The sequence below is a fragment of the Lampetra planeri genome, chromosome 49, assembly GCF_965212315.1.
Source record: "Lampetra planeri chromosome 49, kcLamPlan1.2.h2, whole genome shotgun sequence".
Classification (NCBI taxonomy): Eukaryota; Metazoa; Chordata; class Hyperoartia; order Petromyzontiformes; family Petromyzontidae; genus Lampetra; species Lampetra planeri.
In genome coordinates this window covers 5,255,081-5,273,521 of record NC_136155.1, presented here as the reverse complement: position 1 = coordinate 5,273,521, position 18,441 = coordinate 5,255,081, and the positions used below count along the sequence as shown (strand labels likewise).

The window sequence follows — 18,441 nt, the reverse complement described above, 5'->3', positions numbered from 1 at the left end:
GAAAGTTCAGTTTAGTTTTAATTTGCGATTCGAGCCCAGCAAACGACCCTGGTTAATACTGCGGGTGAATTCACCGTTAACCGTGGATATGCTCTGCATGCTTCGCAGTTGACATGAAGGATCCCCTTGACGTTATTCGTAAAGGAGTAGACACGTGCTCGGGGGTCATGTTCCACCTTTTCCTCATTTGAAATGTACTTACAAGTCACCTGGTTGTGTATGGTCATAACAAATAATGAAAACAATTCTGTGATACTAAGTTAACAGTCGTGGACAAATAACAAATAAGTGGGTACAGCCACATAGCAGCATCCCCCCAACTCTGAAACTACTGCAGAACCACTAAAATGTGCGCGCTGTAAGAGTGGCGCAAATACCAAATATAGAATTGATTGTGATGATGTGCTGGGTGGTGTGGATGGTGGTGGTGGTGGCTCGTGAAGGACGCTGCTACTGGGCAGTTGGAGGCATTCACCCTCCAATAACAACAACTGAGGGCTGAGGAGCGACGCTCACTACAACGAAGAGAGCGCGGGTGACTAAAATGCAACGAGTTGGCACATGAGGGGGTACAGCTGGTGGTGCATCTACTGGTCATCTCAGTCAGCCAGCCCGTTGCACCTGGGTCTGTACCGTGACCTCCTGTAAGTGAGCATTTGACACTTCACGTGGCCTCATCGTGCACCTGGCATTGCACAGGCGCACTGTTAACTTCACTGTTACTGAGTGGTGAATGGTGCGGTATTGGTATTGGTGGTGGGCGTCTGATATCGTGCTTAGACGAAGTCGATGGGGCCTTTGGCTTGGCCAAGGTGGGCAGTTAGGGCCTTCAGTCTATGGCGAGAGTAGAGCGGCAATGCTGGTGGTACTGGCCGTTCAGGGAGCCTGGGGAAAAAAGAAAAACGTGAGTGCATTACAAACATGACATGATGGAGGTGCTACATTACTTATTTATATCACGATTGTGTAAAATAAATGTTTTCGTTAATAATAACAATTGACCGATTGCAATTGGAGTTATATTTGGGAGTGCTATTGGTGTCGCCTAATGTGTTTATTTTTTTTTTTACAAATCCTGGCCCACCGTTGAGCTACTTGGGGCATGAAGATTTTTCTCAGTTTTCTTACCTTCGGCGTCACCGCTGCAGAGACAAGCGTGAGATCGAGATTGACGGATGGACCCTGCCTGCTTTGTCTTAAATATGTGGAGGGAAAACGTGCATTCTGACCCATGGAAAGAAAGAGAGAGAGAGAGGAGAGAGGCAATACAACAATAATGGTTGGCACTTTGGTTTGCTGAACGTTTAAAGAATGTCAGCCGTTGCCGTGTGAATGACGGGGATTCAGTCAAAATGCAGGCGGAAATGCCCCCGAGTCATCATGCTCAGTGGCATCCTTTACATACACTTGTTTGGATAAAGGTTACGACCTCTGCGCCTGAGTGTTTGTTTGCCCGTTTCAAGTTGAAGACGGGACGCGTGTAAAGGCCTCGGATTCCTTCTCGAGACAATTCGCCGGACTAACTCCAGCCTGTTCTCAAATGGCACACCATAATAGGCAGCATTTTCTTCAATATTCCATGAATGCTTTATCCTTATGGGACTTGACATTTCGATAGAAAAAAAAGCAATGTTTGTCTTTCGGGGTAATTGCCACAGGTACTATGCTATTTCAAGCTTGCTCTATCAGCAGCGAACGGCCATGCGGCAGACAGAGAATGCATGTTTTTTTTTGTTGACGCCCAAAACACCCAGGCAAATTGGTATATGGGACCAGTCGACCATATCAATGCAAGGAAACGGTTTATTTTGTATCTCAAATGCATTTAACCTTGAGGTCTTTCCTCCCACGGAATTTCAAATCCCAAGAAGCCAGGGCACTTGCACGCCTGTTCAAAGATTGATGCTTTGACAAGGGAGCCATTTGTGTCAATTAAAACAGCCATCATTCATGCAATAATATATAATACACCATAGCATTAAACTTGGATGACCCGCCTAGATTAATACACACGTTTTTTTCTGCTTTACGCTACCAATTATTATATATGTGCGACAAGATTAAGTTTGAGTGTGGGGTTTTTTTCCCCCTTCATTTTACTGAAAGTAATCTGCTGACATTTGATTCACCAGTTAATTAGAAACGAATCACTCTCGCAATTATGTGGGTGTTGACTTGGAAAGAGACCAACATTTTTTCCCGGACATTCCTTAAGAGAATTATCATCGCTGAACTATTACGTTACGATGTGTTTTCGTTTTTATTTTGAAGAGCCAATGTTAAATTGGTGGGTTGAATACATTTAAAAGTAGATGTTATGCCACGCATTCCATTGTAGGGCAATTTGTAGTATCCAGCAGTCGTATTTTTATGCAAATGTGGCTTGCAGTAAACGCATATTTATTGGCGATATGAAGGGTACAAGCCCAGGGGTATTGCACAGATGTGTGCAATGTGATTTTTTTTTACAAAATAACCGTTGTCATCGCCCCCCCCCCCCCCCAACTTAATCGTGATTGTGCGTTATCAGTGTTACGTCGTCATGAGATGACTTCTCCATTCGGTTCTCTCAAAGCAGAGTAGGTCAACCCCTTTGTGCTAGAGAATGGCCCACGTGGCCCCGCCACAGACACAGAGAGAGAGAGCAGTCGCGTGACAGTCAGACCGATGTTTTTCATTAACAAGATCTGCAATTTCACCAAATTAAGAACAAAAATTAACGTGATGGCTTGCTTTTTTTTTTGCTTTGCTGTCATTGGTGACCGGGCTGACACCATCGAATCACTCTGCTTGATAATCTGGTTTAATCACGGGCGGTTTGCCTGGATTTGAACCCAGGTTTCAAGCCGTGTTGGCTCAGCACTATTGAACCCGGATTCACCTGACCACCTTGTGCTAATGTGTTTAGTGAGTGGCTGCAAAACGCATTTTTCTACCGAGACAACTGCAGGTGTGTGTGGGAGTGATTATAATTATTTGTTAACTTACTTTTGTTGCCATTGTTGTTTTGTATATATGTTAAAAACATATTTATACCCATGAATACCACTTCTCTTGAGGGGGTGATAAATAATCCATACATTTGTGTAAAAAAACACGAATACATGAAATTTAATAAAACGGTGCCTTCAGTCAATGTTTACCCTTCCAATGGATCATAAGTTTACAGGGCCCTGTAACTAGGCCGCGTTGTCACGGCGACCAGGCACTGCCAGATTTTCCTCACATAACGCCGATTCTCGTGAAACGCACGCTTTATTTCCTACCTTCCAATCGGGATGGAGAACGAAGTCGACTTTTGCGAAGTTAGGAGTTTTTTTTATTGATGTAATTGTTATTGCCTGTTCCTGGTAAAACATTGCCACGGGCTGCGGTGCTGCTGCCGCCAGAACGATATTGAGCCGCTCATGTTGCCGAGATTGGGTCTTTTTGTTTTGTTGCAATTTGCAGTAGGCGATGTTGCCTTGTTTTCCCCACATCCAACTGCCTGTACGGTTCACCCACGGCCCTATGGACATGGCAGAACGGAAATCGATTTACCTATACCCCCCTTTATCCGCTCTCTCTACTATCCGTAACCCCCTCTATCGTTCATGTATGTATGTTGAACTTCTTTCGCGCCGTACGTAGCCAATCGTGCTAATCGGCGGTAGCGGGGGAAGGACAACAAACTAAACACAAGCAGCTTGTGTTGATGTATTTATTCTTCTTATTATTATGACCATCGGTGCTTATCTGCGATAAAAAGAAAAGCCACGCCCATAAGTAAAGCTGCCACCTCTGAGTTACAAAATACTGGGACGTATTCCCAAAAAGAAGAATATCTCACAATCCCGAAATATGGAAAAAAAACTACAGGTCGTGAGTGTTGCATTATCACACAACTGACAAAAAAACGGATTTGGGCCTAGAAATCTCCCAGGACGGCTCCCTCCTCAAGAAAGAAGATGGTGGTGGGGAAATGAGGAAAGCCGGAAATGCAACCCAGAAACGGTCTCCCTGTAGCGTTAAATGCATCCTATTATCCCCACGTATACCACAGATGATAGGAGTTACATGCAGTGTGCAGCGAACCCTTCCTGTTATCTGTGCCTAACTGCGGAATAAGAAGTCAGCGGATGTGGCCGCCCAAGAGCACTGAACTCCCCCTATTATTCTTGTCCTGTGAAGAAGGGCCATCTATAAACCTGCGTTTTAGAGGCTGCTATAAATTTCCACATTTATAAATATCCTTTGTGATGGCTAAGGTTGCTTCTGATTAAAAAAATAGCTATATAGCTCAGTGGGCTTTACCTGGTAAAATAAAAACTGTTCAGTTTTAGTTGAGTTTCATTGCCCGAAGCATTACCCATTGTATCATTTTCCTTTTAAGGCCACAGTGTAACATACGAATGTGCTGATTTTGTTTTCTATCAAAGTGGAATAGCCACGCACATAGTAGCAGTCATTTTCACGGAAACAAGGATCGGGCAATAGCATCCCCCCCTCCCCCTCCACGCCCTCCCACATCACCTCGGAGAAGTTTCAATGAATTCGCCTGTGCATGTGTGTGCGTCAGTGTGGGCCATGGGTCATCTGGTTTGTGTTGAAGAGCCAAACCCCTGCATACGTGTGTGAGTGTGTTTATATATATAATGTGTGTATATATATAAATGCACAATGTGGAATTGACAAACATGTGCTCTGCTCATCTGTGCTATGATGTGTGAATGTGCACGTTTGTTCTCTACGTGGGGAGCGGTAGTGTAACGGTTAGCGCGCTGCACTACGAAACCTGGCCACCCAGGTTCAATTCCGGCTTACGGCCAACACCAGTGACGATTATATGAACCGGTCCTGGGCCTCCCCTAGGTCGACTTAGCCGCAAGTGAGCACCTGGTGCAGTGTGCAAATATTGCCACGAGGGTGACAAAGGCGGCCGGGTGTGGTACTGGCCACCTCACCTCCTCGTGTGCCGTGCCAGCCTTCACAGGTGCTCGCAAACAGCACTTGCTCACAGTCTGCTAAGACTATACAGGTGATCTCTGTCAGTGTGGGCCCATGGGTCATATTGTTTGTGTTGAAGAGCCAAACCCCTGCATATGTGTGTGTATATATACTCTGTGTATATATATATAAATGCACAATGTGGAATTGACAAACATTTGCTCTGCACATCTGTGCTATGATGTGGGAATGTGCACGTTTGTGCTCTACGTGCATGGCCCTAGGACTGTTGTGCAGCCCAAGTGCTTCGTCTCTTAACCCTCTCATGTTCCGAGACATCTGCAAGTGGCAGGGTGGGTGTCCCGTTCACCGCTGAATCTCAGAGCGTGCAAGCGGCTCAGCATAAATTTTATTTAGAGAAGCATATCCCCGTTTTTTTTAAAAGGCATTGCACTGACCACAGAGAACCGTAGCGGCACGACCGCCACTCTACGATGTGCCAAACTGTCACGTGCCCTCCCCGCATGGCCTTATGGGAACCTCGGTACCGATAAAGTTATTTTATTTTTTCTTCCGAAGAAAAACTGAGTTTCGGGGAGCATTCCATTTCGAGTCACTCCCATATCAGTATCATGGGGAAGCTTGTAAGTAGCAAATTAAAGCACAACACTGATTTAGTTTTATTTCACGCTGAAGCCATCTTCAGCAATATTGTTTTTTTTTACATTTGAGACACATCAGTGCACAAGTTAATACACAAGAAGATTTCCCCACGTTGATCGAAATTACCTGGTTTGTGTTTGTGTGGTATTCCATGCATTCATTGCCAGGATCGAACCTGCTTAGCTTTGGCACATTTATGGTGATAGTGATAAGGTTTTATGTGTGATCTCCACTGATGCACCCTTTTAGAAGGCATGCACAGTATGAAATAGTGATGGAAAGGTGAATGAATTCGTTGATTGATTAATGCATATGCTTCTCATCACAATACGCACATATAATCCCATATTTAAAAAAATCAGTTGCTTGATGAAATTTCATAGCCCTGTGCCAATATACTTCTGGACGTGTCCTCCCTACACAGTGTAGGTCATGGGGGATTTTTTTACCATACTTCCCCATGCTGGCCAATGTGGGTTGGTGTAGAGGGAGCCCAGTACCGGATCTGATGTAAGCCGTGGCCACGGATTTAACTCAGGTGGCCGGGTTTATTGCCCGGCACACGAACCACTGCACCGCTGCTCCCCCCTTGATTCGGAGATGTTGCAAGTAATGAGTTCACATGACCCCTTCAATCACTAGAGGGGTTCAAACCCACCACCCCAATGGTATAAAATAATTGATTTTTGTATTTGAATTGTGCTACCAAATTGTGACAATTTGCCAAATTGCCACTTGTGGTCTAGGGGTTTGGTGGGTGGGTGAATAATTTATCTCAACCAGGCTTCCACCTGCTGAGCTGTGGCGATCTGGAGCTGATCTCCGGCTGCTTGTGTGACATCCGGTGACTCTCCACAATGCCGCTTTGGAAGACGCGGACCCTTCAGAGTGCTGAGCTGTGTGGCTATGACCCAGAATGAATTGTGCGGCACGCATAATGGTCTATATTCTACTGCAGTCACCCACCCACCGGCCCACCTCACCGACCCATCAGGAACTATTTTGAATTCACTTGCTTCTGCAATAAATGGTAACGACCCCCTTCACCATTCCACTTGCAATAGCCTGCATCATTTATTGGCAAACTACAGTATATCTTTGCTGCCGGATTTTATTTTAGTGTTCCTGTTGTCTGGCACTGTGACAGAATGTGCCCTTCACCTTGAGTCCACAAAACTACGACGGCATGAACACGCCAGCGCTTATTTATTCATGTGCGTGTTTATTTCTGGGAATGGGCACGGGGCAGAGTTAACTTTGTTGCGGTGTGCAGCAAAAAAAAAAGAAACACACACAATGTGACTGGTATTGACCAAACATCCCACAATGCTGAAAGAGTAGCTGCGAATGACTCAATTGGGGATCACATACACATGCAGCAACACAGAAACATTTGCCCACTGCTTCGAAAAAGCTGGCAGGACCTCTCCTGAAAATGAGCCTTGAGACTCGGCGTGGCTTTTCCTGATTGAACGTGCACAATGTAAAGTCACGGGTGTGGCGCCGTGGTGGCGAGATGTTAACTACCTCTCCTGGTATGCAGGGGGTCGTGCGTTCGATCCTGACCCCGACGCCTGTATATTCGGAGTTTGCATGTTCTCCCCGTGGTCGCATGGATTGTTTTCTCCGGGTCCACCGGTTTGTTCGTCCACATTTAGAATGAACACGCGTTCAGAGTATTATTTTAGCTGCTATAAATGTCCACGTGATAAGCCACTTCGTTGAGCTATCATTTGTGGCCAGGTCGCTTCTGAGAAAGAGCTATACAGCTCAGTGGGTCTTACCTGGTAAAATAAAAACAAAAGTAGAGTGGTAACATACAAAAATATAATTGTGACATAGTATAGTCGTGGTATAATATAGTAGTAGTGTAATAGTATATACAACTGCATTGTGTTGGTGTAGTCGGTGCAGCGCACTCTTTGCTCTGAAAAAGCTAAGCACCTGTCCCCCGGTGGAGGGTTGCACAGTGGCCGCTCATTACGCCAATCCTCCTGCAAACAGGCGCTGTGCACCGTTGCGTGGCAAAGCTTTAAGAAGAAGCCTTTGCCGTGTGTCTTTGTGTGTGGGCGAGTGTGTCTGTGTTGCGGGGGCGGTGGTGTAGCAGTTAGCGCGCCGCACTATGAACCCGGCGACCCGAGTTTGATTCCCCGCTCACGGCCAACATCGGTGACGAATATCTGAACTGGTCCTTCGACTAGGTCGACTCGGCCTCAAATGAGTATCTGGTGCGGTGTGTAAACATCGCCATTAGGGAGACAAAGGTGGGCAGGCGTGGTGCTGGCCACTCACCCCCTCGTGTGCCGTGCCGGTCTTCATAGGTTCTCGCTTACTGCACTTGCTGCTACAGTCTATTAAGGTTACATGGGGGATCTTTGTCTTTGGGGAGCGGTGGCACAGTGGCTAGCGCACTGCGATGTGAACTCGGTGACCCGAGTTCAATTCCCGCTCACGACCAATAACATTTGAGATTATTTGAACTGATCATGGGCCTCCCCTAGGTCGACTCAATTGAGTATGTGGTGCGGTGTGTGAACATTCACCACTGGGGTGACAAAGGCAACCAGGCAAGGTTTGGCCACCGACCCCTTCATGTGCCGTGCCTGCATTTATAGATGCCCGCTAACATCACTTGCCTCAACAGTCTGTTAAGGTTATACGGGGGATCTTTGTCTGTCTTGGGTGGTGTTAAAGTTGTCCACGCTTCATGCTGTGGATTCAGCAACCTGAGATGATTTATCGACCTCAATTTGAGACCTGGTGATTTGAGATTGATCAAGTTAGGTGACAGGTGGTGTCTAAAAATGCATCCACTCGGTTAAATCAGCCTTAAATGACGAGCTAGCAGGCTGTGTATCAGTACCGGGGAGTCAAAGATGGCCAAGTATGGTTCTGGCCCCATCGCTCCCTCGCGCGCCGTGCTCGCTTTCATAGGTGCTCGCTAACAGCACTTGCCCCAACAGTCTGCCTGGCTCTACAGGGGATCATAGTCTTTGTCTTTGTGCATGCGCGCGCGCGTGTGTGTGTGAATGCGTGCGTGCGTGAAGGAGGCACCAGTCTTTCACGTGGTGGGGAGGACTCCGGGACAGATGCGGATGACGAGACGCAGCTGGCGTTTTATACTGAGCAGCACCGCGGACGCAGGAAAAGCCGAGGTTGCCCCAATATTTTTTTTGGTTTCTGGTGTCGTTTGAGATGAGCTGTTTTGTCTTTTCATCGTCGAATGAAAAAGTTTTTTCTGCGATTTTTTAAACATTTTTTTCGCGGTTTGCGCTGGTTTATTTTGCGCGTGGTGGCGGGGGGGGCGATTGTAGCCACGCGTTTCTATCGGCACGATGTCCGACGTTTCGCTGCTTCCACCAAAGGCGAGGTAAACTCAACAGCGCATTGGAGAGCTAAATGAAATCTTTATTTCCATCCTCAGTCGGGCAGAAGGCAAATCTTTTTTTCTTTTTTTTTTACATTTCACAGAAACCTTTCCCACGGTTGTTCGGCACGGTGAGTTATTACTGCAGTAATGTGTTGGAGCTGGCTACATTCTCTTAATGCTATAATATGGCCATTTCTTTTGGTAGTCATTAAGTAATGCGGTATTATTTTAACTTCTTTGTAATTCAATTTACATTCTGAAGCTCTGTGTAATGCATTTCATTGAAGCGGTTTCTTTCTTTGGAAATGGTTTTGTATATTTTTTATGAAGACCCTTGGTTTTTTTTATTTTTGCCATTGAAAAGCAACAGACCGTTGCTTGTGAACAGAAAACACTTTAATCGGTGCATATATCAGCCACGAAGCACGGATCAGAAGCATGAACTGACATAACCTGAAAATTGTTACAAAGAAGTACATGGTGGTGGATCCTTGGAATTACACGAATAAACTGGAACACGTGGATCAGGATGATAGGGGAGAGTGTGTGAGAGAGAGTGCAGTAGAACCCCTCTTAACGACCACCCCTGTTAACGACTAATCGCTTAATGAAGAGCGTCCATAGAGCCCAATGTGCAGTGTATAGTGTAGTGTATAGTAGTGTAGTGTATAGTAGTGTAGTGTATAGTAGTGTATAGTCGTGTAGTGTATCGTGTAGTGTATAGTCGTGTAGTGTATAGTGTAGTATATAGTAGTGTAGTGTATAGTGTGGTGTATAGTTTAGTGTATAGTAGTGTAGTGTATAGTAGTGTAGTGTATAGCGTAGTGTATAGTGTAGTGCATAGTGTAGTGTATAGTGTAGTGTATCGTGTAGTGTATAGTGTAGTGTATAGTAGTGTGGTGTATAGTAGAACCCCTCTTAACGACCACCCCTGTTAGCGACTAATCGCTTAACGAAGGGCTTCCATAGAGCCCAATGTGCAGTGTATAGTCGTGTAGTGTATCGTGTAGTGTATAGTAGTGTATAGTAGTGTAGTGTATAGTAGTGTAGTGTATAGTAGTGTAGTGTATAGTGTAGTGTATAGTAGTGTAGTGTATAGTAGTGTAGTGTATCGTGTAGTGTTTAGTAGTGTAGTGTATAGTAGTGTATCATGTAGTGTAGTAGTGTAGTGTATTATGTAGTGTATAGTAGTGTATAGTAGAACCCCTCTTAATGTTAACGACTAATCGCTTAACGAAGGGTTTCCTTAGAGCCCAATGTTTTCGCTTACCGACCATTCCCCCCATTGAAGACGGTGCTGTTGTAGGTACAGTAACTATGAATGTATGTTTTGATTAACCATGTTTCTTTTAATATTATGTGTTTATAATCTTGTTAGTATCTTTAAGTATTTATATCCATTTTTTTATACTATAAAGTACGTTTTTTTGTGGTGAAAAAGGCAAACTTTCGATGCTACTGGAACGAATTTAGCCTTTAACGTGCATTTCCTACACTCGCTCGCTTAATGAGCAAAAGCACTTATCAACCGGTTTCGTGGAACCAATCACCGTCGTTAAGAGGGACTCTCCTGTAGCAGTATGTCGGAGATGACGCATTGCCTGTTTAGAAAAGTGGGCATGGGCAGAACACATCAGATGGGACGAGCCCGGCTATGGAACGGTATCCAAATGTGGGAATGTACCTGGGGCAACGGCGGTACACAGAGATGGAGTGATGGGATCGGTTCCTGCGCAGCAGCGAGCAAGCAAAATGGATCGTGGCTGATGACGATCGTGACGATGAAGCAACGAAATATGGATCGAATTTCTCCGCAGAGTCGTGTGAACTCGATGTTTTGTTTAGCATATTCGTCTCATTATATATGACTTCTTACCTAACGTATTTTCGCTCGTGGTTTTAGCTAATTTATTACGTGGTGTAATTGGAAACTCGTGCTTCTGCAATTAAATGTGGTACTTCTTGACAAATCTTAACATAGTCTATTGTTTCTTGTAGCAATTCTCTACTCTCGACTTACTCGTGGTTTCATACGATTATTTTGTCTCTTTATTTAAAACAATAATCATTCAACTTTAAGAGAATAGCCTCCCCAAGCCAAAATTAATCACTGCCAGCGCGATAAACTTTAAAGCATTCCTCCTTCTGTAACAATTGAATGTAGTTGCACGTGACATCTAAAATATCCTCACGTGCATTGTGCACGTTGAGCAAACATTGCTTTCAGAGAACGTGTGCGTCGCATTCATGCGGCACGAGACTTTTACGAAATCATGAAAAAGTACGACTTCGAAACCTCCCCATTGTCGCTAGCGTCTCCACGGCCTCCACACCTTTCCGCTGCGCTCACGCTGAAGCCCAGGCACCGAATCGTTTGAGCTGCAGCAGGAGCCTGGCGATTGAGCGGTGAATGAGCTTGGGTAGGAGCGCATCGCCGGACGGCGATGATGGCCGATGGGCAAGCAATGTTCGAGAGCCCGGACGGAGATAGAGCGACGAAATCGCTTCACGTGCGGAAGCCGGGTGGTAGGCGGGGCGAGACCGAGGCGGATTGGCAAGGCGTGGGGTTGCCTCCATCCAGCAGTTGATAAGACAATGTCCCCACGATGACGATGATGGTGACGGTCGTGGTTGCGCTGCCAGCTGTAAGAGTCTCAGTCCCCAGTGGGGGGAACTTGTGGCTTTGGAAGATCCAGGCATGAAACACCCCACTGCACCATTAACCATCACAATTGAAAATAAATGCACTTGAGGCGGCAGTAACAAGACATGATTCAGTTCTGTGAAATGAACAATTAGGGTGGGTTTTTTTTCTTTATTTATGAGAACGCTGTTATTTTGCCGTAAGTGTAATGGCTGGAAGTCCAGAAGTCACCGGTTTCATTCGATCGCTTGGGACGGCAGTCGAAACTATGACGGTGCGAGTATATTAAATCTGCCCCCCCCCCCCCCCCGCTTCTGCTCTCTCAGCAATGTAATGCAGTTACACAGCATGGAAGAGTAGGCCAAAAGTACCCTCTCTCTCGAAGCTCTCTCCAGTGGAGGCCATCGCACAATTGCGGGGCTGAACATTTTCCTTTCATTTTTATTAAAATGTTACAAAAACACGCATGGGGAGGGATATTGCTGCCACCTCTGCTGGCAGAAAGATCCTCTCAGACCACGTTACACAACCCCTGCTGTCAAGGGACCAGCTTGCAGGCACGATGGATTCGGTCTCTAGGTTACAATGCCTCTCCTCCTCCCTAAGGGGGGCGGTGGGGGGGTGGCCGCATCCGGTGGGCACACGGCATCTGTACGCCAGCCTCAATTAAATCAGAATTGAATAAAAGTAGAAGTAATAATTTCCCCAACTCCCCCGCCGCGTACTTCCCCATGATCCCCCTCCTCCCCGATAACCCCCCCCCCGCCCGTCTCTCGCCTCCGTTCCCCCCTCCGCTCTCAGGCTCTCCCCGGAGTCCCGTTGGCAAGACGACGCTGGCCCTGCTGAGCGTGACGACGTGCGCCGTGGCCATGGTGTGCGGCGTGCACCTCGCCTGCCCGCTCACCGTGCGCGTCACGCTGCACGTCCCCGAGCAGTTCGTGGCCGACGGTACGATCGCCCGCGACGCGTGCGTGCGTACGTGCGTGCGTGCGCTGCACCGCACATGGACCGACACTTCCTCCCCAATCGTGACATCCCCAACCCTCCCCGAGCTGTCGCCATCTCTGACGCTCGTGCGATGTGACAATTTCGCGTAGCGCCTGCTGATCTTTTTTTTTCTTGACTAAACACGCAGCTGCTGAGCACAGGCATCGAAAGGGCCAACACCCCCGAGTTGGCCAGCAACAAACAGCACTGTCAGGGTTGAGGCAGGTGAGAGTGAACGCGTTTCTCGAATTGAGCGAGGCTATGTAAGAGCTCCAAGGTTGAACAGGGTGGGGGAAGAAGCGGACCCGAGAAGCAATTTGACCCACGGTGTGGTTGTTGAACACAGTGTAGATGATGTAGATTAGACACCGGTGGACGAATCATAGGGTGAGGTTCACGGGAACTATAACCATGGCCGGAGCGATAGAGGAGCGATGGTGACTAAAATAGGTACCGTTTTGTTTATCTGTGACATAACCGGCTCTAACCACAATCCGCGTGTTGGCTCAGATTCACGAACAGACTGTAATTGTCACTCCACACGCTCATTTAGACTCAACAATAGCGATTCAATTTCGATTTAAAGCTTTCGTGACTGCAGGGATTCATCTTCTTATTTTATTATTTCCAAGAAGATGAATAGCGATTAACACAACAAACTAAGATTGCTCTCACTCAGCGTAGCAACTGCGTGCGCACGGCTCTGAATCGTCGAATTTAAACGTTGCAGCTCCAGACGTTTTGAGTGAGGTCACCACCTCCGAGGACGTTTGGTGGGAACCCAAACTTCCGCGGCTGTCGCCTAATGAAACCGTCCAGCAAACGTGGTTCACTAACGCGGCCGCGGGCTGCTCGTCGCACGGCGACGACGCACCCATGCTCTCCCTCCGGCTGTCCAACTTCGATTGTCGAGCTCGGTCGGCCAATTAAGGCGATTTCACAACGTCGGTCGCGACTGTGGAAATTGAGGCTGAGCACTCGAAGGGGGAGTCGCCAGACAACGGAGCCATCAGGTGACCTGTGTATGTGTCTGTACGTTGAAAGAAGGTCAACGTACATACATACATGGGGAGCGGTTGTGCAGCGGTTAGCACACTGCACCACGAGCACGAGTTTGATTCCCGCTCATGGTCGGCAACAGTGATGATTATCTGAACCGGTCCTGGGCCTCGGCTAGGTCGACTCAGCCTCAAATTAGTACCTGGTGCGGTGTGTGAACATCGCCACTCGGGAGACAAAGACGACCCAGCGTGGTGCTGGCCACCCACCCCCTCGCTAACCACACTTGCCCCAACAGTTTGTTAAGGCTATACGGGGAATTTTTGTCTTTTGTCTTCTTTCGCACCGTGCATAGACAACCGTGCTCATCGGAGGTGATGTCTCTTCCAAAGGAATGCCGACCTCGCCGTTCAAGATATAATTTTTCTTTGATAATAAGCTGTTCCCGCCCCCGCCCTCCCAACCACCCACCCTCCCTCTTCTTGCTCCAAACGCTGACCCGACCCACGCAGACCAGACGGAGTGGCATTGCAGACTTACCATGCTCAGGCACGCTCGCGTATCCACGCGCGCGTGCGACAAGCACACCCGCGTTCAATTTGCGCACGTGCCCAGGTGGACCAGGTGACAAATGCGCCACGGCGTGAGCCTTTGTAGGGGTTCGGGGCCATTGTTTGGATTAAAAAAAAGGAATCAAAAAGTTGGTCTGGCGAAAGCCACCATCGGTGAAAATAACCGGAAGCAGAAAATAAACCACGAGGAACGTGCGCGTGTGTTGGGCGGCCGGGTGTAAATGGGCGCCGATGTATTTGTGTGCAAATGTGATGTCTGCTCTGCATGCGAGATGTGTTAATGGAACACAGGATGATGTACGAGTTTCCGTGTTGTTTAATCCGCGTGCTACTTCTTCATAGCGTGTTGACTGCGTGGCCTAGGTGAGGTGTCATTAGGTCGCCCAGTGCTCTAAATATTTGGGGCTAGAATTGTGATTTTTTTTTCGCAATGAAAAATATGAAAAGTTACATGCAGGCTCATGCTTGCTCCCTGATTTTTCATTACGATGTCTGGTGAAGTCAATACCCTAATGTATTACATAGTTTATACACAACGACAGCGCTGGAAAGTAAAGGCGACGTTTGTTTTAGGCAACTTTTTCATATGCGCTTCTCAAAAAAACCAATATTCTTTGGTTCTTTCGGTAAAATCACGTAGATAGAAAAAAAATAATTAAAATAAAGTGAAAAAAAAACTCTTTACTGTTTGTTGGGCATGCAACGGATCGGGGGTAGAGATGCTGCCGTTGTGCACTGCCTAGCGCACTGGGACTTGCAGCACAGAGGTCGCCAGTTCGATTCGATTTCCCCACGTTCGCAGCAGAGACACTGGGAAACATCTTCTTGGTTCTTTCGGTAAAGTCACGTAGAATGGAAATAATAAAATAATAAAAATAAAACATCATAAAATAATTCTCACGACGTTTCGGCCACAACGCAAGCAGCCGTCCTCAGGTGAAGAACAGGTCTGTCGAGAAGACAGAGTCTGAATGACACACCCCAGGCTTGGAGCATCTATTTAAGCTGGGATGGAGGGGGAAGAGCGCCTTGACAAAATAATTTGCATATCAAGAGGAATTTTAGCATATTTATGGGAAATGCAGATATGCGATTAGTACTAATTGTGAAATGCGTAGGAGTTTAAACCCCCCGCCAAACCTACGCATTATTTCCATTCTACGTGACTTTACCGAAAGAACCAAGAAGATGAATCCCTGCAGTCACGAAAACACTGGGAAACGTTTTCGAAACCCTCCACCTGCGTCGGTCCGAGCAGTTCAAATGGCTTCGCCACAGTCGATCGATCGGCCGGCTCCGTGTGCGGTGGGGTAAAGTGGGGGTATGCTCCCACCTCTTCCAAGATGCCTGTGCAGCGTGGAAGAGGTCCAGGAGGCCCCCGCTAAGCGGAAGCCCTTCCGCCAGTCGTGTTCGTGAGCAAGCGCCTCTGCAGGCAGGGTGCCCTTTTCAACTTCCGCCCGTGCAATGGACATTGCGTGTCTTACTTTCACGGCCCCAAATGATCTCGCGCACCACACTCCCTTCACGAATTGCTTTGCCCCCTACGTTCCATCGAGAGCTCCTTTGCTCTCCGAGGTCAAAGGCTCCGCTCTATGGGGCAACGCTGTATCAGTCCAATTTATTATTATTATTGTTATTACCTTGCCGGGGATGCAAGGTGATTTTAATAATAAGTATGACCTTGCCGATGAGCAAGGGTGGCGATGTATGGTGCGAAAGAAGTTCGGCATACACACGTACGTACAAACCCTTCGTCGCCAACTACACTCACCGCGGCTAGCATGGGCGGCATTTTCAGAGAGTTGCGATGTGGGGCACCGCAGTGGCGAGATGTTAACTACCTCGCCTTGTATACGGGAGGTCGTGGTTTAGATCCCGACCCTGACGCCTGCTGTATATTTGGAGTTTGCTTGTTCTACCCGTGGTCACGTAGACTTTTCTCCAGGTCCTCCGGTTTTTCCCTCCACATTTAGAAACATACGTTTAGAGTACGTGGCTGCTGTATATTTCCACGTGATAAGCCACTTCGTTGAGCAATCACCTGTGGCCAGGTCGCTTCTGAAAAAGAGTGATATAGCTCGGTGGGGCTTTACCTGCTCAATAGAAAATGTTTGTTTGTGATGGACCCAGGACACACTGGCGGGACTGTGTCGCTCGGCTGGCCTGGGAACGCCTGGAAATTCCCCAGGAAGAGCTAGAGTCTGTGTATAGTAGTGTACAGGGTAGTGTATAGTAGTTTATAGTGTAGTGTATAGTAGTGTATGGTGTAGTGTATACTAGTGTATACTAGTGTTTAGTGTAGTGTATAGTAGTTTATAGTGTAGTGTATACTAGTGTATAGTGTAGTGTATACTAGTGTATAGTAGTGTATAGTGTAGTGTATAGTAGTGTATAGTGTAGTAGTGTATAGTGTAGTGTATAGTAGTGTCTAGTGTAGTGTATTGTAGTGTATAGTGTCGTAGTGTATAGTGTAGTGTATAGTAGTGTATAGTGTAGTGTATAGTGTAGTGTATAGTGTAGTGTATAGTAGTGTAGTGCTGGAGTCTGTCACCAGGGAAAGGGAGATCTGGAGCGCCCTACTCAACATGCTGCCACCGCGACCCTCACCAGGACGATCAGATCGACAAGCAAACGAACGAATAACAGCAACAGCAACGAATGCCAGAAACAAAACACCGACCGCTCCCTGTCCTCTGTCTGCCGTGGCGCAGGCAGCGTGTTCGTGCTGTCTGAGGGCGCCCACCTGGATGTGTCGGACTGGCTCAACCCGGCCAAGGTGGTGCTGTACCGGCAGGGCGCCAACGAGTCGATCCCGTGGGTGCGCGACCCCTGCGCCGAGCGGACCCTCAGCCCCTGCGAGCACCTCTGTGACCCCGAAACCGGTGAGCGGAGTCGCGTTCCCCAGAGGTGTGGACTCGAGTCATGTGACTTGGACTCGAGTCAGACTCGAGTCATGAATTTGATGACTTGCGACTCGACTTGGACTTGCATAACAATGACTTTGTCCCACCTCTGGCGTTCCCATTCGTCGAGGAATCTCTCGGTCGGTCGTGTTCCCATCCGCCGTGATTGATTTGCCCGGTTGTTTCTCGTAGTCGTTTTAATTTGTTGGGGGTTGGTTGTGCTATTTTTTTTCTTTCTCTCCCTCTCTCTCCTCTGTTATCATCATGGTTACGGAGCACAGGCCCATTGGCCCAACATGCCAAGTAGCCAGCAACAAACAACACTAGTGATGGTTTAATAGATGTATGCATTTTTATTTTCTATTTAAAGTTTTCGTGACTGCAGGGATTCATATTATTGGTTCTTTAGGTAAAGTCACGTAGAAGGAAAATAATAAAATAATAAAAATACAACGTTATGTTTTAAAAATAAAACATTATATGTTTTTAAAATAAAACATATTATGTTTTATTTTTAATATTTTATAATTACCCTTCTACGTGACTTTACCGAAATAACCAAGAAGATGTATGAAAGTGTTGAATGAATCGGGCAATCTATGAATGTTTGTTGAACTTCCGTCGCACCGTATGTAGCCAGCCGTGCTAATCGGAGGTGTAGGGGAAGCAAGACAAACTAAACACAAAAAGCAGTTGTAAAGAAGTGAAGTCATTATTATTATGAAGCAACTTGGGAAAAAGAGACAATTGGAGAAGAAGAATCAGGGGGAGGAATGCTGCGACCTGCACTGTGGAGGTTGGAAGCAGCATGGGATGAGACGAAAAACAATCGGTCTGCTCCATAACATGGGTGTAGTGGTCGTAGTGAAGCTCATTAGAATGGTAACCATGAGAGTTGAAATACTTTAAATTTAAAGCTTTTGTGACTGCAGGGATTAATCTTCTTGGTTCTTTCGGTAAAGTCACGTAGAAGGGAAATAATAAAATGACGGTTCCACCTGAAGACGAAAGCTTGTGTTGCCTCCGAAACGTCGTGAAAATTATTTTATTATCTTTTATTTTTATTATTTTATTATTTCCCTTCTACGCGACTTTACCGAAAGAACCAAGAAGTTGAAATACTGTTGTGACACGGAAGTGACTGACCGCGTGTGAGCAAGTTGATGCACAGAACCATAACGAGATGCAAGTAACGGCATTTGGAAGCTCTTTTGTTTTTTTCCCACGTAAAATGTTCGGTTTCAGTAAAAGGCGGCTGTAGGAACGTATTAATTTATATTAGAGAGGTGGTCGCATATATTCAAATCCTCTTTGGAGGATTGACTCAGTCCAAACACAGTGTGCGGGGAAACGTGAGATTTCACAGTGTGCAAACAT

The 18,441-nt window shown here is 46.8% G+C and overlaps 1 protein-coding gene across 1 annotated transcript in view; it reads left to right on the top strand.

Annotated features, from left to right (window-relative positions):
* Positions 1-18,441, top strand: part of ASTN2 (astrotactin 2) — a 469,553-nt gene that overhangs the window by 126,842 nt on the left and 324,270 nt on the right. Inside the window, exons 6-8 of the mRNA XM_078616120.1 lie at positions 8,637-8,744; positions 12,405-12,551; positions 16,873-17,043. Of these exons, the coding sequence (XP_078472246.1) occupies positions 8,637-8,744; positions 12,405-12,551; positions 16,873-17,043 (426 nt within the window). The remainder of the gene's footprint in view (positions 1-8,636; positions 8,745-12,404; positions 12,552-16,872; positions 17,044-18,441) is intronic.